The sequence below is a fragment of the Apus apus genome, chromosome 1, assembly GCF_020740795.1.
Source record: "Apus apus isolate bApuApu2 chromosome 1, bApuApu2.pri.cur, whole genome shotgun sequence".
NCBI lineage: Eukaryota > Metazoa > Chordata > Aves > Apodiformes > Apodidae > Apus > Apus apus.
The window spans coordinates 4,076,548-4,098,451 of NC_067282.1; the positions used below are offsets into that span (position 1 = coordinate 4,076,548).

The window sequence follows — 21,904 nt, forward strand, 5'->3', positions numbered from 1 at the left end:
AAGCAGCAATTACTGGTACACGGGAAGAGGAGAACATGACACACAGAATATGTTAAACTCTGGGCAATCCCCAGGGAGGCAATTAGCACCTTGCAGATTTATGTGTCAGGGGTGCAGATGCTGCCATGCAAATACAGACCGGCAGCTTAAAACTTCTTGTCCATCCTCAGCCACTTTGAACCCCTGAACAGAACCAAAACTGAGTCCTTCAACCATGTAAGATGCTCTTCTGCTTCACTGAAAGGCCCTTGATAGGCTCAAAATGTGAGTAAATGCTGACAGATTTATGAGGACACAAGTAACCAGCCTGAAAACTCATTTTGCAGGGTTTTTTTCCAAATGCAGTACAACATAAAACAAAGACACATTCTGCATTTGAGTCTACTGTGAAAATTTTGGAAGATAACACTGACACGGTCAGCTGAGCTGTGGCTAAATGAGTGGAAACTACTTTGAACACCAAAGAGCTGTGACACAGCTGCAGACTTCAGAAGGTTCTCTCCTTTCGGAAAAAGACTTGTGTGATAATTTCATTATTAAAATAAAATAAAGACCCCAAGATGAACAAAACAAGAAGGGTGATGCTGACTGATCTGCAGGTATACAGTGGTTCTCACTGAAGGAGCAGCTTCAGCTTTTGCTACTGTTTGCACTTTTTCTCCTGATAACAAATATAAGGCTATTGATGCAAGGGGAAAGGAGCAGAGGCTGGGTTGGGGAGGATGAAGATTAACACTTGACAAGGGTGAGGAAGGAGAGACAGGAGAAAACACACCAAGGTGGCACAGGTCACGCTGCAGCAAATAGGGAGAGGGAAGAGCAAGGACTGGGAAACAGATTCGGAAGCCAGAGCATTAATATTTATTGCAAAGCTGAAGTGTGAATAAACAGCTGCAGCCCTTTTGCTGTGGTGGTGTTACACAGCACTGAGCATTTTTCTCAGAGGGTCTGAATTTTCCAGGTGCTGAGCAGCTTCCCAGGTACCGTTCATCAGCCCATGACTCTGAGACTAGCAAGGTACAGGGTGACTGCACAAGTTTACACGTTACCAGCCTTGCCAGCAGTTAGCAGAGGCATTACAGGCTTATTGGGCAAGACCTTTAAACAGCCCTGATAAGTCTGCAGAGTAGTGTGTGGAACAAGCTTTTCAAAACACATCAGACTCGAGCACAGAAAGGCCTGCATGTTCCTGGAGGACATAGCACCATCAGGCTGGAGCTGTTTGTAACACTTCACTTTGGGGAACAACAGCAATTGTGATGCCATGCACTGTGAGTCCAACTCTTCCAACAGGTTCAACAGATTAGCAAGTTTCAGGAATCCAGAGATTCTTCTGAGGCTGCTCAGTGAACAATAATCATTCAATCACAGAATGGTTTGGGTTGGAGGGGACCTTAAAAATCATTCAGTTCTAACCCCCTGCTATGGGTGGAGACACCTCCCACTAGACCAGGTTCCTCAGAGCCCCTATCCAGCCTGGCCTTGAACACTTCCAGGGATGAGGTAGCCACAGCTTCTCTGGGCAACCTGTTCCAGTGTCTCACCATCTTCACATATTCCTTCCTAATATGTAATCTAAATCTCCCTTCTTTCATCTTAAAACCATTCCCCCTTGTCTTATCACTCCATGCCTTGTAAAAAGGCCCTCTCCAGCTTTCTTGTAGCCCCTCAGGTACTGGAAGATGCTATAAGGTCTCCCTCTAGCCTTCTCTCCTCCAGGATAAACAGCCCCAAATCTCTCAACCTTTCCTCATGTGCTCCCAAAGTTTTCAGTGCTCGGGTCTATGACTGCTAGCAGCACAGGTAGGAAATAGCTACACTAATTGGTGCAGTATTTTATAGTTATGATTGTCCCTTGCTTGCTTAAACAGCCTGACATAATGGTTAAACCTGTGGTATGTGATGGGAGGTCACGTGTTCCCAGTGGTGCAGAGGACATCTAGGCAAATAAGCAAAACTCCCTGTGATGGCTCAGAGAATGTCAGAACATAAGGGGATGTAAGGATATATTCAAGTCATAAAGGTTGTGTCTCCAGGGATGAACAGCTAATACTCCATCCTGCAGCATCTCCCCTGTTGCAGATGCCACAAATCAGCTCAGTCCCTTTCTGTCTGTCCTGGTTTGAGCCAAGATGAAGCAAATTTTCCTTTTACTGATTTTTTTTCCTTCAGTAAGCTTTCTTTTAACTAGCAGCAGTGTGTTCTAGCTAAGGCTCATAAGACAGCGGAATGTTTTTCTAACTGCTGGGTCTTCAAGGTTGCACCTTCACTCTGCTGGCTCAGACACTACTGGGAGATCTATGACCCCCCTGCAGGAGGCTGAGCTTGACAGACAGCAAAACTGGCCAGAGATATTCCATTCCATATATCTACATAAGCTCAGAGGAAGGTCAGAGATCACAGAAGACAACTTCCCTCCTGCTTCTTCTTCCCTTCTCTTCCACCCATGGCCGGCACCCGGGAGGACTCCGTCCATCCCTCACCATCGACCCCCAGGCTCCAGCTCTCCTGACCCTCATCACTCTCTGCTTTCTCCAGCAGCAGCTCCAGGATTTCTCGGGACTGTTCCAGCTCAGGGGAGTGTGGTGGGAGTTGCTGGGGGTGGAGGGAGGTGAGAGGCTTTTGCTCATATCTGAACATATTTGTATATATATTTTCTTTTATCATTAGTGTTTAATTAAAGCTGTGTAGTTTAGTTTTGAATCCAGCCAAGTCTCTCTCTTTTTCTCTCTCTCCTTCCCTACCTGGGTGGGAGGGGGAGCGGATCGAGAGCATTGCTGTTGGACCTGAGTCAAACAGTGACACTGTCATAAGACTGGGGACTGGTGAGATGGGAAGTGGAGTCCAAAGCTGCTCAGGCCACTTACCCTCAGCCGACGTCCAAAGACAGTGACCTGCCCTCTCGCTTGCTCCTTCCTCTGCCTCCACTCCACGAGATTGAGGCCGTTGTCAATGGGCAGGGTGACATTTCTCTTCCCCACCGTGGGGTTGACAGTGCCAGCCAGCAGATGTGGCTCAGTTTGCAGGGCCACCTCCATGCCGTTCGCGAGCATCAGCCTGAGAGAACCATCAGCACCGATGTAGTAGCTGTTTCGGACTTGGTCTGAGGAGAGAAAAGAGATCTTTTCAGAAGGCTGCCCAATGACACAATTCCAGCTTTTCACTTGCTCCCTCACCCAGGCTTCATCTGCATTTCTGATTGTTGTAGCCAAATGCACTCTGGGATTCACCCACCCAACTCATAGTGAGCAAACCATTGATTTCCCAGGGAAATTAAAGATGGACAACCTCTTTTTCATTCTGATGGGTTCTGCACCACAAGCTCTTGAAGAAAAGTCTTACATAGGTTAAAAGAGACACCACTGGAAGAGCAGTATAATACTCTACCAAAGGAAGCAGGTTCAAACTTCTTCCTCTAGGCTAAAACACTGGGTGGTGAGATATTTGTTTTAAATCACAGTCCAGCTGAAAATTTTCCACGCTTTAAATCCTGAAAATCCCAATTTCACTACAGTTTATGAAAAAGTGGGGCCATCTACTTTCCTCAGCTTACTCACCATCTCACAAGTGACAGGAAATTGCACGGCGAGTTAATGCTAACCAGGTCCCAAAACAACAGCCAAACCCTTTCACTTGGGAAATCTTTCAGGAGGCAACGGAAGCCCTCATGCTTGGAGAGAAAGCAGAGGCACTAAGCTTCCACATGTATCCATACATCTGGCCTCCAGTAGCTCTTGAAAGATCAGCAGATTTTGAGGCCTGGATTTGGGAGCTCAGGAGTGGAAGAGAAGAACAATATCTCTTCCACATCCTTCAGGAACTAGGCAGGCTGAAATCCCATCCTTTGAATTTCCAGCTGGCATTTCTCTCCACAGAGAGGAACTCATGAAGGGTAAGCAAGCATGAGACTCACTCAGTGCAGAATGGCCTTAAAATCACATTATACAAAGACTGCCTTATCTGAAGCTCCTCAAAAGCTGAAAAATATTACAATTTCTGTCTCCTAGGCTGCCATAAAGACCTAATTGTGAATAAAAACACCCATTAAAATTTCATGTCAATTGTTTTTCTTTTCTGAGGCAAGTTGGGTTTTGTTCACTAGTTGCTCTGCCATAGCTCAGCAGGAAACGAGGCCACAGCAAAATTATCACCTCTTGTCTGAATGAAATAGATCAGCAAAGAGCACAGTTTGGTATAATTAGGAAAGGAAACCTAACACCAGTTGGTATTTTTTATTGTGAGTCTGATCCTGCTCCTGTTGTAGCCAGCTGGAGGCTTGCCACACTGATCTCAGCAGGGCCACAACTCAACTTACTGTACACAGTAATGATGGTGTGACACTGCTGAGGCACTAGATTGTGCCACTATACTCACAGTGTAGCTCCAAGTATTTGGACAGTGGAACAGGCTGCCCAGGGAGGTGGTGGAGTCACCATCCCTAGAACTATTTAAAAGAAATGTAGATATAGTGCTTAGTGACATGATTTAAGCACTGAACAGGTAAATTAGGTTATGGTTGGACTTGATGATCTTCAAGGTCCCTTCCAACCAGGATGATTCTATTTTAGCTATACCACTAAGCACTTAAGTTGATGGTCTTTTGACCTAGACTCTAGCAGGATTAAACCCTTTCCAGGCTTGATTCTGCAAATGGAGAGAAGGGGAACAGTCAGCTGGCTGTCACACTTGTGTTCTTAGATGCTTGGTCTGGTGGGAAAAAGGTAGTTCAAACCAGTGAAATATCTCTGCACAGCTAATACATTCCTCCCTCCTTCATCTTTCACCAGGAAGCAGGGGAAAGCTTGAAGCTCTCCTGGAAGTTCACTAGACACATGATGTTCCCTTTGTGTCACTCAAACACCACAGAGGGGTTAAGGTGGGTTGTCACCAGCAATGTAGCACACCGTGTGGAATGTAAATCCTCCACTTCCAACATTTCCCCAAGAGAAGACTCTTTCTTGGCTTTGGAAGGCATTTCTTAAGGGCTACATGAAATCCAAGGGCCACTGGTGCTGTATTTTATGCTGCTTTGGCTCTAGGGCACTAGTGCCCTATTTTGGCCAGGAACAAACGCTCACTTTGTTATTAATCCAGAGGACAAACTCCCACAGAGGTCTTGAGATGCCTGTTAGCTGTAGAGGCTCCTAAATCCATCCTACAGGAATCTGTAAACTTATGAAAAGGCCTTGTCAGACCTCACCTGTTAAAAGCATGATCCAGGTTTCTTGAAAGGTTCACCAAGGATTTCTGAAAGCTGGCCAGAGCTGTGCATCCAGAAGGAAAATGAGTGAGAACCTTTCAAGCAAAGGGAAACTGCAAAATGCCTTCTCCCTGGAGAACAATGGACCAGGCAAGACATCCTTAGACTTTAAAAACAGCTCCAGCTCCATCCATGGAGAAGCACTTGGAAGGCAATTTCAGCTGTGCTCAATAGGTCACTGAGCAACTCCAGTAGCCCTTGTTTCAGTTTTTGCAATGTTGCCATGAATAAATACCTCTGGGAATTCACAGCTCCTTACACCTGTGGGAAAGCCATCCTCAGCAGGTCACAGGCCACCTCTGCTATGTTATCTAGATCTTCATTTTAAGCTGAGTTTCTTCAGATCCAAATAATCCAAATAATTTTAGACTTCTGAGGATGGCTAAGCTGTTTGTAGTGCTGTGTGTCCTAATGGCAAGAGTGCTCCTGTGCTGGAGGGCAGTACAATGAGATAATTGACCGTGGCACCATTATCTAGCTGCGCCTTCAGCTCTGGGCGTATAAATCACATCACAGTCAATTATCTCACTAAAGGGCCCCCAGCAGTGGGCTCTATTGCTTAATTAGGCTCTTGAGGTGAAGCCAATCTCACGTTTGTGCAGTTGCCAGACATCTTAATGCAAGTGGATGGGATGGGGCAGGGTAGGTTGGATTTGCTTTGGAGGCTGAAAGAATAAGAAAGTCACTGTGTTCCCCTACAGGAATGGTGAGGAGGGCTTAAAGGGGCTGGCACCCTGTCAGCCACACTCTCCAGAGGCAGGAAAAAGAGTATTCAGAAATAGCAGGCACTTTCTTTACAGGAACGGGGAGGGAAATGTGTATTCCAGAGATGTGGGAACAAATGGGATGCTGGAACACATCGGTCTCACTTGGAGAGCTTCGTTCCTCAGAAGGGGAAATGATGTTTGACACCCCATTGCCATCAGGCACAGACTGAGAGTGAACGAGAGCTGGGAACTGAAGAATGCAGAGTATGAAAGTCCCTTCCCTTTCTCCAGGCCTCAGGGAACAGGACTGATGGCTCACCCTGACTCTAAGGAGGCTTCAGCCTTCAGAGCTTGGAGAACCAGGTTAGCATGGTTTGTGTATGACAACTTCTGATCCTATCAGTATGTCAACACAGTGATCCCCTGATATTTATTCTTCTTTTCTTTTCCACTTCATTACCTTTTCCTCCACCTTATCATTCACTTCTTCACCTTATCATCACTGGCAGAACTGTGCTCATTTCCAACAGCCACATTCTGATCCCACCAGTCCAGCCTGGCTGCCCATCTCTCCTTTCTCCTTTGTGCCTCTTCATACCAGCCCTTTTGCTCAAACATAGACCTTCTGGGGACAGGGATGGTCATTTTTTCCTGGATGATGCTTTGTGAGTGCTTGACCAGCCAGTGAACAAAGAATCAGTGAGATCTCCAGCAACCAGCTGGAAGCCTGTTCCAGGAGTAGAGTAACTGTTAAGTTGGAATCCATTAAGAGAACGAAGCAAAGGAGTCAGCTGGAAGCATAGCTAGATTTATGCAACCCTTTTTGTTGTAACAATAATGGTAATGGTGATGGAGGACTGTAGTGCACCAGGGCTGCACGGCAAGGGGACTGGCTGAGAATGAAGCAGAAAGCAGCTGCAGAGCAACCACGGTGCTGGGGAATGTGGCTAAGCAGGTCTGAGTGTGCATCTGTACTTTTGGGAGCTCTGGGGTGATGAGGATGCAGGTGACTTTTGGTACTGGGATTATCCAGGTAATGCCTGTTTCCTGATGGATAAGCCATTGCGTGCAGCTTGGCCAGGAAAGGGACAGTGGCCCAACTCACCTTGGAGCAGGGTGTAGAAAGCTCCTGATGCTGACAAGTTGGTTGTTATTGTAACATCATCCTTACTGGAGGTTTCCACCTGGACATGCACGGAGCTGTCAGTATCGCTGCGGAAGCTGCTCACTTGGCCAGTAGGGAAGGTCACGTTGGTCAGCCGCCCAAAGCTGTCATACCTGAAAAAGGATGGAGTGAAGTCAGCAGCATCAACAGAAGAGTGGAATACAGGAATCATCCTACAAAGCAGAGTCCAAGACTTGAAGTCTTCATCCAGACTTATCCCAAAGAAAAATACGTTGTCACTCTGTCAGACTGTCTTGACATTTTGGCTTCATGAGAACAAAATCACAGCTTTTTAGCTGAAGGAAATCAAGCAAAGAACAGAAAATTACTAGATAAGTATTAGCCTGTATTTTAACAACATTTTCCCAATACTCATCACCTGCACTGTGCTTGTTTTCAAGAGTAACTTTATTTCCCATCCACTGTGCTCGGACTTCTGGAAAAGCATTGGCCCACCAGAACTAGGACTTCCTGAAGGCCACCAGCTGTTCTGTGTTGTTGTGCCCTGAGCTCTTCAGCAGGTTAGACTTCTTTTTTTTCTATGTTATTTTAAAAGCTACTGTTAAGGTAGCAGTAAAGATGAGACAGATTGGTAAAAAATTGCCCTTTGTGAACATCATGTAGAGCCCAGAGCACAGCTGAGACCCTTGTGTCTACATTTTACTGTCCCTAGGACCATCTGGAAGGACTGAGTTTAAAAAGTGTACAAAGGCAGTTCAGTTTCCCCCCTACTGAGTCCTTGGCTTTTCCTGTGAGGGAGTCAACATAAGCACCATCTGGAAAGGTTTCTGTGATGTGGACACCTGTTTACCAGGACCCAGATGAAATAAGCTACATCACACAGGTCCCACAGCAGGTAACAAGCGGGGGGTTAATTTTCAATATGAAAGAGAAGCAGACACCTGCGCCTGGAGGCCTCCTGAGTCGATGGAACAAACACCTCATCCTGCCTCCCATTTGTGGCATTGTAGAAAAGGTGACTTTGGGTTGCAGACTGAGCTAAGAGCAGAGGGTTGGCAAGGGAACTTTTTAGTGAGGGTACTGTAGACTGAAATGGAGAGCAGCAGGAAGCTCTACTGGCTTATCTCTGGAGAGCTGTTGAACCTACTGATGAGACGGACCTTCAGGGAAGGGATATTTAAATGGTATGGGAGAAATAACAGAAAAACTCCAGAAAAAGCAATCAGTGATAAATGTTTGACTTTTTCAAGTCCTTCCCACAAGAAAAGTATAAGGAAACATTTGGGGATGCAAAGTGAGTGATGGATGAGAAAAGAGGACTTGTTCCCCTAAAATACCCAGTGGTGAGCCTTTGATGGAGCATGGTGTCCAATGAAGGGCCCTCAGAATGATAATGTGAATGACACATTAAGGAAAACAAACTTAGAAAACATGATCTAAGAGGCAAAGCCAAAAGAAATTAGTTGATTTAGAAAAGAGAGAACAAGGCAGTGGGAAAATGCCCCCCTGACAATGGTCCTTCTGATGAGGATTATCATTAACTGCTCATTGTGAATACTGAGGATGTGACAGAAAGTAATCAGTTTGAAGAAAAAGAAGAGTGATTCAAGTCAGAAAGTGCAAAACATTTTCCAGGCCCATGGTAGCTCCTGGCAGAAGAACAGATGGAGTGCTGGAAACCCCACTATCCAATGCTTTTAAGAATAGGTGATACAAATGTGTTAGAAGGGGTCTGGGTGCAGTTATCAGACCTTGGAGCTCTTGGTCCTCCTCTTCAGGCTTACTCTGAGCTGGGGAATAAGACAACAGGCCCCAATTAGTAACAAAAAAGCCCTAAATGAAAAGGGAAGTGAAAGGAAAGGAATTCTTGAACAGCAACCCATGAGAGACCCAGGAGCAGCCATTGGACTGGCTTTGCACTATACAGAAAAAGAAATCAGCCTCTCCTTTCCTTGTTTTTTCCAGGTTTGTACTCAGTGCTGGTACTTTGCTTGTGACAATACACTGGCAGTGACTTAGTGTGGGGAAGGGCTGGTTGAAAAAGGTGATTTTTCTCCAAGTTTAATATTTAGTGTATAATAACTAAGAGGGTGAGCTCATTGCAAATCTCTCCAGCCCTTGGCTTTGGAGATACCACCATGTGGGGCTTTTCTTGTCCACTGGGCAGAGGAGGAGGTGGGAAAGTAGAAGAAAGCATTTGGCCCTCCAGTGGCAGCCCATCAGTCACGGGATTATCCAGGCACAGAGGACAGAGCAACCTTGCCCTTTCCCTCCACTTGTGAAATGAAAAAGAAGAAAGGGAAAAAAAAACACCAAAAGAGATGAATCCAGGACTGCTTTGCAGGAGTTTGGCAGAGATCAGTTAAAGCTTTTCCAAGCAGCTATCAGTGCACAGCTTGGATGTAAACTGAATCTCCTTGCAAGAGCCAGAACTAAAGCACTCTCAGCACTGAGCAGTTAGCTCCCTGTCTGTGGCCGTCCTGTTTGCACTGAGGTATGTGTTTGGATTGTGCTTTCTGCACAATCATCTGCACATCCCCTCCTAAAACAGTATGTGATTCTTAAACTGAAAACATCACAGGCAGCATTTTTCCCCCATCTGCTGGGACAGAACACAAGGGACATGATTTAGTCTCTCCCTTGAGCAGTGAAAACATTGTCATTGTTGAAGGTGTTTTGTGTAACACCCCAAATTCTCTCTACCTCTACACCAATTGTGCTATATAAAAACCAGTCTGAATAATAAGGATAGAATCAGATCTCAAGTGTTCTAAAATTTAAGGAAGATGGATCTTAACTGGGCACCTCTGTCTTGGTTGTATTAAAAATTGTTATGGATTTATTTATATTGCTCTATTAACATTTTAAAAAATGAGCTGCTCCTGCAACTGAGCGTGATTCTCCTCCTAAAAATAATGGCACAAATCTAGATGGGCTGCACTGAAGTCTAAAGAGGGAGTTTGGTGTAATACAAGGTGTGAGTGTGAAAGGAAGCAGGTCTGCAGATCAGGGAATGAAGGAGAGCAAAAGCCAGGATGGGTACAGAGAGCATGTTCACGTGATGGACACAGCTGCTATTTCATTTAAGTGCTAAGTCAGTGTCCCGTGAGTTATATGGTTTATCCTGATTGAATGACACTAAGCACCACACTGAGAGTCAGCAGGAAAGCCCCCATGCAAGCCCTACTTAAGTGTTCCAAAGAAAGCCTCCAAAACCTGTGGATACTCAGTCTAAAAGCCTCAAGCAGCAGCAGACTCCCAGCTCCTTAAATGCTGTTTCCTGGACACCCACTTCCCAGCACCCTCACAAATGGTTCTCTAGCTCTCTGCTATGTAAATATGTAATATTTGCAAATACCCAAAGGGATAAATATGCCAATAGCCTCTGCTTGTATAAAAGGGGTTAAAATAGCACAAAAAAAGAGCTTGAAAGAGTGTGATGGTGCCTAGACCTCTGTGCACACATTCTTCTTTTTAAAGTAAAAATGACTAAGTACAATATGTATAATAAACACAGTTACATTTTTATAGCTGTAAAAACCTCACTTTACCAAGAGCAAGGACTTTCTTTTGGGACTTTGGGTCCTGAGAAGCAAGGCTCATTTTGGGCCAGAACAGTCTGGAATGGTGTGCTGGAATTGGTTTAAGATGTCTTCATGTGAATGCTAGACTTTTAGCACCTCCTCAGCCACCCCATTAGCCTCTGTCAGAAGTAACCTGGGCCATCTGTGTTTTCTGCATTTGCAAGAGCTGCTGCACCTCTGCCCTGCAACGAGGAGTGACCTTCTGAGCACTCACTTTTTGGGTGACAGCTCACCTATTTGCAGCTGCAAGGAGGTTATACCTTATAAAGGGAGAAATGCGAGAAGGTAGCATAATTAGACTGTCCCCATTTTTATTATTATTTTTAATCAGTGGCAGATGAAGTGTAAAACACTCACGACCAGTCAAAACCTACTTTTAGCACTGTGGTGGCAATGCAAAAGGAGGTGCTGGAAGCTCATGGACACACACAGAACTTTCCTCTTGGCAAGCAGTTCCTTTTCTCTTTTCTGTTTCACTTAGGACTGGAACATTTTCCTCTTTTCCCTTGATTTAGATCAATCACACAGCAAATACCTTGTATCATCTATCACATACTCACAGTCTCTCAGGACGCATTAGCTTGAAGGTTTCAAATTCCCAAATAGATAATGTGCTTAAAGAAATTAAATCAGTTAAATGAGTTGGCTCCTTCTAACTCTTATAAAGCCATTTGCAGGGCACATCCTCAGCTCAGAGAGGAAGGACAAGCAACTGGCTCTTATGTAGCTGCAGGTGCACCCTGGTATTTGCAGTAAGATAAATCTCTCCTAGTCACCTCATTTTGCAGCTAAGCTGCATAGGGCCTGTTTCCACAGCCTTGGGATTTAGGGGTGGGCCAGTTTTCATCACAGCCTAAGACTCCTGTGTTCTCCAAATGCTCTGAAAGCACTAGAGTTAAGGAAATACTGAAACATGGGAGTGCACACAGCAGCCACTCCAAGCAACGAATTCATCACCTGCTAACACAGCTGCTGCCTCCCATTCAGACCTGCTGCAAAGGCTCAGCACTTACAATTACGGTGACAATTATTAGGCCAGCAAAGGAAGCTGTTGCCATCCATTCCCAATTGGAAATGTATTTAGCTAAGGTTCAATGCACAGAATTAAAATGGTATTTGGTGCTTATGAGGCCTAATTGTTAGCTTGTAAACATTCAGAGCTTTCATTTATCACATTACAATTGTATAGAGACCCAGGCCTTGGGAATTAAAGAGAGCATCCTAAGTACCATCTATCCAGAAATCAATTCCTTGCCTGAGTCTCTGGGTTTCCTCATCTTTGCTTTTTCACATTTCATCAGCCTTTTAAAACTACAAGTCAAATAGATCAGAAAAAATTCACTATCACAATATTCCATTTAGTGCCACAGTGTCCTAATGTACTTTGCAAACCATATTTTGGGTATGATTATACAGACAAGCTTGCCTCTTCACAATTTTTCAAACATTAAACACAATATTAAAAATAAATCTATAACAGCCAAACCAATGCTACTCAAATATGTATGAAGGCAAGTCCTCTCCCTAATAACACAAGGCCAGGTTGCAGTCACTGCAGAACCTTCTGACTCCCCAAATAAGAAGAGGGAGGTCCTTCTCTCTCTAGTTTTTATGATACTCCTAATTCCCTTGGTTTTCAACCAAACTCTGACTCCAGGCATTCATTTCAGGCCAGGCCAACTTCTCTGTTACTGGAGAAGTTCTGTTTTGTCATGACACTTACTGGAGCTTCACTGTGACTTCTTCAGAGGAACAATGAGGAGAATCGAATTATTTGATGGTAAAGAAATTGTGTGGCAAAGAAATCTTGCTGAATGAGAGGGAGAGCAAAAGCCAAAGGTGTTTTGCATACTCCAGTCTGAAGAAGGAGCAGAAAGAGACCCTCACTTGGACTACTTTAAACCAAGGACGCCACTAAATCCCATAAAACTCAGTGTATGACCTGAGATATCACTGGGTGATAAAAAAGGCTATTAATGCTGTAAGCTGGCTTTTCTTTGAGTCAAGAGGTGGCTGCTCCCCTAAAGTTAAGAAGTGTTCTATATATATGTTTTTGACTAAGAGGCAAAAAAATTGCAAAACCTTTATGCCAACTACAGGGCAGACTGCGTCTGCATCTCACCTTGGCGAAGATGCTGAACATGATGCCCAGTTCTTGTACCCCAGTCACCAAGAACAGGGCATTGACTGGGGCACCAAACACTGCTAGTGCTGGGTTGAGACATCTGCTGAGTTCTGGGGGTCACTGGGAAGCCATTCAAGGTCCTCCTTCATGCTCAGTCCAGCTGGCTCCTACCTTCCACCCATTACAGTGTGTGAGGTTTGGCAAAGCTTTGTTCTCTGTAAAACACCATCCCAAAAAGCTCCCGTTACTGCCCATCTGAAGATCTGGTAACCTTCACCCTCCAGGCAGCTTGGAGTCACTTCTTGGGCAGTCCATGAAAAGGTTTTGAATTTCAGGGCTTGACTGCAGTGATGTGTAAGTATTTCATTCTGTAGGGGAGGAGGTGACCTTTGAAACTAATTGGATACACAAAGGACCTAAGCAAAAGAGCCTCATCTGGGCTAAATAATGCATAGAAGGTTTGACTTTGGCTCAGAGGGAAATTGAATTAACATACAGTGATACCATCTCAATGAGCTAATCAAGATAATTGCCGTATTCTTGATTTAAACAAATACATTAATAAGAATTTCCAGATTCTGAAGTAGATAAATGGCAACTGCTAAGTAACTTTGTGAAGGCTGGTAGCAATTTTTTCAGGTCAAGGGAAACAGAAGCAACAACAAAGAAGCAAGTAGTCACACAGCATCCTTTGTCTTTGACAGGAGGAGCTGAAAAACAAGAAGCTGTTCCCTGGCAGAGCTTCCAGATCAGCTTCCTTTGCTGCTGATTATCACTGTCACAGGTTCACTGGGAAGGCAAGTCTTTAATCCAGTTACTGGACAAGCTGAGCTGAATTGCATTAATTGACAGCAAATATCAAGCTCTCTGCAGAGGCAGAGAAGGTCTATATATTGCTAAAACCCTGAAAGAAGTCCTAGATAGGCCTTTGAGGCCAGGGTAATTACTGCAGGGAGCTAAGTTTCACTCTCAAAAGAAAGGGAAACTACACACCATTATATACTGAACCTTACTCAGCAGTAAACCCAGTAAAGTAAGATTGTTAGAGCAGGCTTTGGTGTAGGATGTGTGAAAGGAAGAGCTCTAAGTGCTCTGAGCAAGTTTGCCACCACCTGAAGGCAGCACCTGTCTTCTTCCCCTACAGAAATGAAGAACCATCCTGCCAGACCAGCCTGAACCCTTGGAAGACCTGGATTCCCTAGTGTGCCCTGGAGACAGAACTCCAGTACTGTGTCAACATATCCCACCTCCTTTTCTCCTCTCCAGAGTCACACCAATGTACCCATATGTCACAGATCTCTGCAGTCTTATGGATGATAAATGTCCTGGTAAGAGCAACAATCGAAGGAGACCTGGAGGTGCTGGACATATACACATGTAGTGTTGGCACTCTGGCAATCCTATTGCTCTTTCATGTTGGATGTCTGGTTTAGGGTCCTCTGTAGACAGACAGGTAAAAGTAAATCTTATAAGGATGTTCTTCATGGGGCCACTGGTGCTGTGCAAACTTGCCAACTGAATTTACTTTTACTCTCAACTTTTTTTACAGTGGTGCCCAGCTTGCCCTGGCCCATAAACAACTATGATGTGCTATGAAAAACATGCAGCTTTTCCTCAGCATCAGGTTTGTTGTCCATCTCCTTGACCATGAGCAAAACAGAAATATGAGCTTCATCTTCTCCTTCAGCCAGGACAGAAAACTACTCAGAGCACTTTCCAGCTGCTCATGATCACAGGATTTATCTAAATCACTTAAACTTCCACAATGTAAACTTCCTGATGTTCTGATGCAGAAACAGTAACACGAAGATATTGAATGTTGATTTGCTTTATAACATCTTCTGTGGCTCTTAGATATCAAGGAATCACAGAATTGTTCTGGTTGGAAAAGACCTTTAAGATCCAACCATTAACCTAACTCTACCAAGTCTGGTGCTAAACCATACCCCTAAGCACCACATCTACACATCTTCTAAACACCTCCAGGGATGGAGACTCATCCTGGGCAGCCTGTTGCAGTGTTTAATAACCCTTACAGTGAAGAAGTTTATTCTAATATCTAATTTAAATGTCCCCTGGCACATTTAAAGACCATTTCCTCTTGTCTTGTTGATTGCTACTAGGGAGAAGAGACCAAACCCCACCTTGCTCCAACTTCCTTTCAGGCAGTTGTTGAAAGGGAGAAGATCTTCCCTCAGGCTCCTTTTCTCCAGAACTTAGAATTCATCCTGACATGCCTGCACTCATCCTTGCAGTCTGTGTTTGACTCATGCAAATCTTATGTCTGGTGAAAATACATATAAAGGCAGGCATCTTATCCATGGTCTAAGATACTAAGAAATGGAGAATATACTGCTTCTCATGGTTGGTTGCTCTACTGGTTAGGTAAACCTCAGCTTTAAAAAATCACACCTTCCTGTCAACTTGAATGTCTCTAGCTTTGCTTTCCAGCCCCTTACCCTTCTCAAGTCTCCTTCTGCTAGATTAAGTGTCCCTCTGTAGGTGACAGTTTTGTGCTGACATACTGAGATCTAGACACTTCCCAGGCTTCTTCATGTTAGATAAATAGATCAAGTCTTCTTAGCTCTCCAACATAAAGCACTTTCTCCCTATGAATGCATTTTTGTCATGTTTTTCTGCACAGGCATCAATTTTCAGTGTCCTTCATAAACTGCAAACATCAGAACTGACAGCATTAGTCTGATCAATGCTGTATCATAGAATCACAGAATGTGTGGGGTTGGAAGGAACCTTTAAAGGTGATCTAGTCCAGCCCCCAATGCAGTGTGCAAGGACCTATTTGACTAGATCAGGTTGCTCAGAGCCTTGCCAAGCCTGACCTTAAAATGTTTCCAGGGATGGGGCCTCCACCCTGGACAACCTGTGCCAGTGCTTGATCACCCTCATTGCAAAGAACTTCTTCCTAATGTCTAATTTCCTAATGTCTACCTGGGGGTCCTGGTAGACAGGAGGATGACCATGAGCCAGCAATGTGCCCTTGTGGCTAAGAAGGCCAATGGCATCCTGGGGTGCATTAGAAAGGGGGTGGTTAGTTGGTCAAGGGAGGTTCTCCTCCCCCTCTATTCTGCATTGGTGAGGCCGCATCTGGAATATTGTGTCCAGTTCTGGGCCCCTCAGTTCAAGAAGGACAGGGAACTGCTTGAAAGAGTCCAGCGCAGAGCCACAAAGATGATGAAGGGAGTGGAACATCTCCCTTATGAGGAAAGGCTGAGGGAGCTGGGTCTCTTTAGTTTGGAGAAAAGGAGACTGAGGGGCGACCTCATCAATGTTTACAAATATGTAAAGGGTGAGTGTCAAGAAGATGGATTTAAGCTTTTTTCAGTGATGACCAGTGATAGGACAAGGAGTAATGGATACAAGTTGGAGCATAGGAGGTTTAAGGTCAATATCAGAAAAAATTTTTTTACTGTGGGAGTGACAGAGCACTGGAACAGGCTGCCCAGAGAGGTTGTGGAGTCTCCTTCTCTGGAGACATTCAAAACCCGCCTGGACGCCTTCCTGTGTGATGTGCTCTAGGTGACCCTGCTCTGGCGGGAGGGTTGGACTAGATGATCTTTCGAGGTCCCTTCCAACCCCTATGATTCTATGATTCTATGATTCTATGATTCTATGATTCTATGATTCTATGACTCTATGATTCTAATTTAAATATGCTCTGCTCTAATTTAAGGACATTGCCCCTCGTCTTATTGCTACAAGCTCTTATAAACAGTCCCTCCCCAGCTTTCCTGGAGCCCCTTCAGGCACTGGAAGGTGCTCTAAGGTCTCCCTGGAGCCTTCTCCTTTGTAGGCTGAAAAACCTTAACTCTCTCAACCTGTTTCCATAGAAGAGCTGCTCCAGCCCTCTGATAATTTTTGTGGCCCTTCTCTGGACTGATTCCAACAGGTCCATGTCCCTCTTGGGTTGAGTGCTCCAGAGAACCATAGAATCATAGAATGCCAGGTTAGAGGGGACCTCAGGGATCATCTGGTCCAACCTTTCTAGATAATACTATCATCTAATCATAGGGGTTGGAAGGGACCTCTGAAGATCATTGAGTCCAACCCCCTCCTGCAGCAGTAACCTCTGGGGCAGATCACAGAGGAATGTGTCCAGATGAGTCTTGAAAGTCTCCAGAGAAGGAGACTCCACAACCTCTCTGGGCAGCCTGTCCCAGGGCTCTGTGACTCTCACAGTAAAGAAGTTTTTTCCTCGTGTTGAGGTGGAACTTCCTGTGTTGTATCTTGGTGCCATTTCCCTTCATCCTGTCACAGGCCACCACTGAGAAGAGAGTGGCTCATACTTGACATCCCCCCTTCAGATATTTATAGACATTAATCAGGTCCATTACTATAGTTTATATGAGGTGGCTCTGCACCTTGTCCAGCTAAGACTTAAAACTGTCCAGTGCAGGAGAATCTACCACTTCTCTTGGGAGACTATTCCAATGTTTGACTGTCCTTAGGGTGAAAAATTTACCTCTTGCATCCAATTGGAATCTCCCCAGGAGCAACTTGTGCCCATTACCCCTTGTCTTTTCCACATGACTCCTTGTAAATAGGGAGTCTCCATCTTCTTGGTAGCCAGCCTTTAAGGACTGGAACATGGTAGTAGGGGCTCCCCAAAGCCTTCTTTTCTCAAGGCTGAGCAAACCCAGTTTTCTCAGCCTCTCCTCATATGGCAGGTCCTCCAGTCCTCTGAACATCCTTGTGGCCTTCTCTGGTGCCTCACCAGCCTGTCCCATCCTTTTTGTAGAGCAGGGTCTAAAACTGAACACAATACTCCAGGTGTGGTCTGACGAGTGCCGAGTAGAGAGGGATGATGGCTTCTTTATCTCTGCTGGTGATGCCCTTGTTGATGCAGCCCAGCATCTTGTTGGTTTCTTTGCCCTGCAGCACACTGTTCACTCATGCTGAGCCTGCTATCCACCAAGACCCCCAGGTCTCTTTCCACAGGACTGCTCTCCAGCCAGGTGGATCCCAGTCTGAACAGCACTCCTGGGTGATGTGTTCCCAGGTGCAAGACCTTACACTTCTCTCTGTTGAACTTCATTATGTTTCTCTTAGCCCACTCCTCCAGTTTGTCCAGGTCATCCTGGAGGATGGAGCTGGACCGTAGAGGGACAAAATCAGCTCCTGACTACACACTACAAGTGGAGTGGGCTGGCTAAATGTTTGTCCATCCCAGTAACAATCTAGGCAGATGGAATTAGGCTGAGAGATCACATAGGATGAACTGATGCTTTGCTCACTGCATCCTGTGAGAGGTTGCTCAGCCCTGTTCTTTAGATTTGACCTGTTATAAGTATACTTTGTCACTAGGCTGTGTAAGAATATATTTTGTTTAAACAAAACCTACTTTATCAAGAGTATCTCACCTTTATTTACCAATCTCATTTTATCAGTTCTGATTTCGTATTTTCTTCCCAGATTATGCATGCACAAAAACCTGGGTAGAATCAATCCTTTCCAATTCACCTTAAACAACCCCATTGGAGCATTCCCTGTTGAGCAGACTGGTCTGCTTTCCAAGTCTTGAGTAGACAGGTTAGGATAGGATCAGACAGGACAGGACAGAATAGGTAGGAGGAAAAGTGTCAGTCTCACATTCAAGCCAGGAAGATTTAAACTGTGCCTGCAAAAAAGCTTTCTAACAATAAAAACAAAACAGGTAAATCAATTATAATGAGCAATATTTTTTAATAACTTAGTAAATTTTGATAGGATCCACTTGACAAATGTTAGACATCTGCAATGTAAACATCTGTATCTGAGCTAATAATTCTACCTTTAGAGAGTGACACTTTCAGACTGCAACTCCTCTCATCTGATCCTAAAGCAGATACCTGACTTAACTCATAAGAAACTCACCTTGAAAGTGCCTGTTTCTGTCCATTGCCTACAAAGGGGGGGATGAGGTAACTAATTAAGCTACAGACTTTTACTATGTAGTTGTATAAAGTTGCATCAGAATCTGTCAGGAACAGTTAAGTGGAGATAACTGATCATAGGGATGAGAGATCTCTGAAGACACATTCTCAACTCTATTTTCAGTGATGCTGTGCTATCATATAGTGCTGATCTGCTCTAGTCAAGATTTCCATAGTCTGTCCACTGGAGAATACTGTCTTCCATTTAGCTCTAAAAAGCTTGCTTATGACTCTTCTGAAGTGCATAAAAGGACCAGAATGATGACTTTCACAAATGCTTTGTTTTGTTGGATAGCAAGAAATAATGGATCACTGTTACAAATACACCCACCAAGTAAGTTGGATTCTAACTTCTCTCTCATCTCCTTCATATTTTCCCTAACACTTTTCAATAAAAGAATACATTTAAGGTATAAATCTGACTGTTATTAGCTGCAATGTTTAGTTTGCTTCACTGTCCATGGCTACATCTGTTTTCAAGCACGGGAACTACTGGGTTCTTTGCAAAAAAGAAAATACCACAATGGTATTTAGCACAATGGTCCTGACAATATAGCAGGGCTTCCTCTCCTAGAGAGAAAAACACCCTATCTTTCCTCCCTAAAGCCTCCCTCAAGCAAATTCAATGTAAGAGATGAAGGGTATTAACTCTGATTCACTGAGGAATATTGCTGTAGTAATTGCAAGCAGAGCATTGATGGAATGCAAATAACCTTTCAAAAGAATCATCACAGAGTTTCCATCAGTTCTTTTTGAAGCAGGAGCAGTAATAGTGAGTATTAAGCAAAGAAATTTGAAACTGGGCCTGGAACATTTTAAAGAAAGAACCAAAGCAACTGCATATCTAACACAGGAATATGTGGGTTTAGCCAGCTTTCCTTCTCGTGAGTCCCATTCCCCCCCACCCCCCAGGTTTTTTTTCTTTGTAATCTTGGAAACTGCCTATTCTAGCCAGATTGCACTCTTACAATGGGTCTATTCTTATGGTAGCTGAATACTTCCATGTAACCATTCAAACCATATGTGAAATTATGAACTAAAAGGAGCATTTCAAAGAGGCTAGACTTGAAAATAGAAATTAAACTAAGGAAGAGGAAGGGGAAAGGGCTCTCAACAGCAGGATGATTTTGCAGACTGTCCTTCTAAATGCCCTTTGAGTTATCTATCTTTTTCCTAGTTGATACCAGAAGTGTGTTGTCTTCATGGTATTTCCAAGCAGGGAATTGCTAGCAGTAATGCAAAAGAGAAGCAGAAATCTTCAAGCTGTTGCCAGCTCTGGGTTTTTCAGAGCATCCTGTTTTCTCTCTGCTCAGAAAACTCTCTGGGGTAGGGTTGGTCTTGAACAGGTCTGAAACTATTTTTACAGCTCAGTGAGGCCAACTGCAACAATATAAATGGAACAGTTCATTAATTACAGCCATTTCAAACAGGCTCAAAAAAGACACTGCAGCATGGGAAGTAGGTGAAAAGCTGCAAAAAAGAGGATCTGATGAAACTTTCACACTTCCAAGGCTTTCAAAGTGAAGCAAAATTCTCTGTCAGGCAGCCTAAATCCCCTGTCCCGACTACAGTTAAGAAGAACCAGGTGTCCAAATTACTGAACTAATTTAGAAAAACACAGCAGAAACTGCCTGACTCTTGACTTGATAGAGGGAGCTTATTCAAACTATAACACACCTAATTCTAGTATGACATGTTTGTGTGAGATCTAACAGTCTCTGTTCTAGTAATTTTATGTGAACAATAATTCTGTCCAGGGAATTAAGTTCTATCGACGTTGCATGGTTCAGAGGCCACAGAATGAAGTCAGCAGCATAACATTAATATTTAAATACTTACTCATAAAACGTTGTCCAACCATTTTCATTGCTTTTGGTGGCAAGGAGACCGGAGTTGCCGTGGTATGTCATCATGGCCACTTCATGCCCCTGTGTTGTCACACTCTTGAGTGCACTGTTGGTACCAATTGTCACCCAGTAGACTTGACCATCAGGCACTACCAGCCAGAGGGGCATCCCCGTGGAATCTCTTCGGATATTGACTAAGTTGCCATTATTGTCAGTGATGAGGGTTATATCTCCATCTCCAGAATAAGTAAAATTGTAAAGATAATCTCCAGTGGTGAGGCTCTGAGTATAAAGGTGCTTACCACTGGTGTCAAACAAGTAGAGCTCCTGGTCTATGGGCGAGGATAACTCATACAGGTTTTGTGTGTTGAGGAATGGTCTGTTTTTCCGAATGAAGCGGATGCGGATATTTCCAAGGTCAGCCACGTACAGCTCCCCATCCGCACACACTGCGAGGGAGGACGGGGCGTTGAGTTTGGCATCCTTGGCATAGCCATCGTCCCCTGAGAAGCAGTCACAATTAGCATCATTCTTGCAGTCACAGCTGCTCGGGGCACCAGCGACAAGAGAAATCTCCCCGTTGGTGGTGACCTGCCTGATGCGGTTGATCTTCTTCTCGTCAGTCTCAGCAATATACAGGACCCCGTTGTGCGAGACGGCCAGGGCAGTAGCAGACTCCAGGGTGGCATGGATTGCCACCTTGCTAAGGAGAAAGTGATCCATGCCTGGCACCTGGCAGTGCATGGGCCTCCCTGCCACGATGCGCACCTGGTGGTTCTCAGAGATCTGTAACACAACGTTGTTGTCGAGGACGTAGAGCGAATTATCCATCGGATTGACTGCCAGGTCTGTGGGCCATTCTAGACGAACCTTAATGGTAAAATAACACAAGGAAATTGTTATAGCAAGACCTCTCTCCGCTGCATGATTGCTAGAAATCAGTCGCTGTGACGATGTTTCAACATGGAATAAAGGGAGAAAGCGTAAAAGGATCGTTTAGGTTAAAAAGGACCTTAAGATCATCAAGTCCAACCACTAACCTAGCACACTGCCAAGTCCAGCACTAAACCATGTCCCTAAGCACCACATCTACACATCTTCGGAATCTCTCCAGGGATGGTGACTTTACCACTGCCCTGGGAAGCCTGTTCCAGGGCCTGACAACCCTTTCAGTGAAGGAATTGCTCCTAATATCCAATCTAAACCTCCTCTGGCACAACTTGAGGCCACTTCCTCTTGTTCTGTCACTTGTAACTTGGGAGAAGAGACCAACGCTCACCTTACTACAACCTCCTTTCATAGAATAGAAACACAACTAATTATTA

At 44.5% G+C, this 21,904-nt stretch overlaps 1 protein-coding gene across 1 annotated transcript in view; it reads right to left on the reverse strand.

Annotated features, from left to right (window-relative positions):
- The window catches only part of LOC127395132 (teneurin-4), a gene marked incomplete at its 5' end in the record, with an annotated part of 214,884 nt that overhangs the window by 28,864 nt on the left and 164,116 nt on the right, over nucleotides 1-21,904 (reverse strand). Inside the window, 3 exons of the mRNA XM_051641606.1 lie at nucleotides 2,868-3,103; nucleotides 7,073-7,245; nucleotides 20,572-21,449. Coding sequence (XP_051497566.1) covers nucleotides 2,868-3,103; nucleotides 7,073-7,245; nucleotides 20,572-21,449 — 1,287 coding nt within the window. The remainder of the gene's footprint in view (nucleotides 1-2,867; nucleotides 3,104-7,072; nucleotides 7,246-20,571; nucleotides 21,450-21,904) is intronic.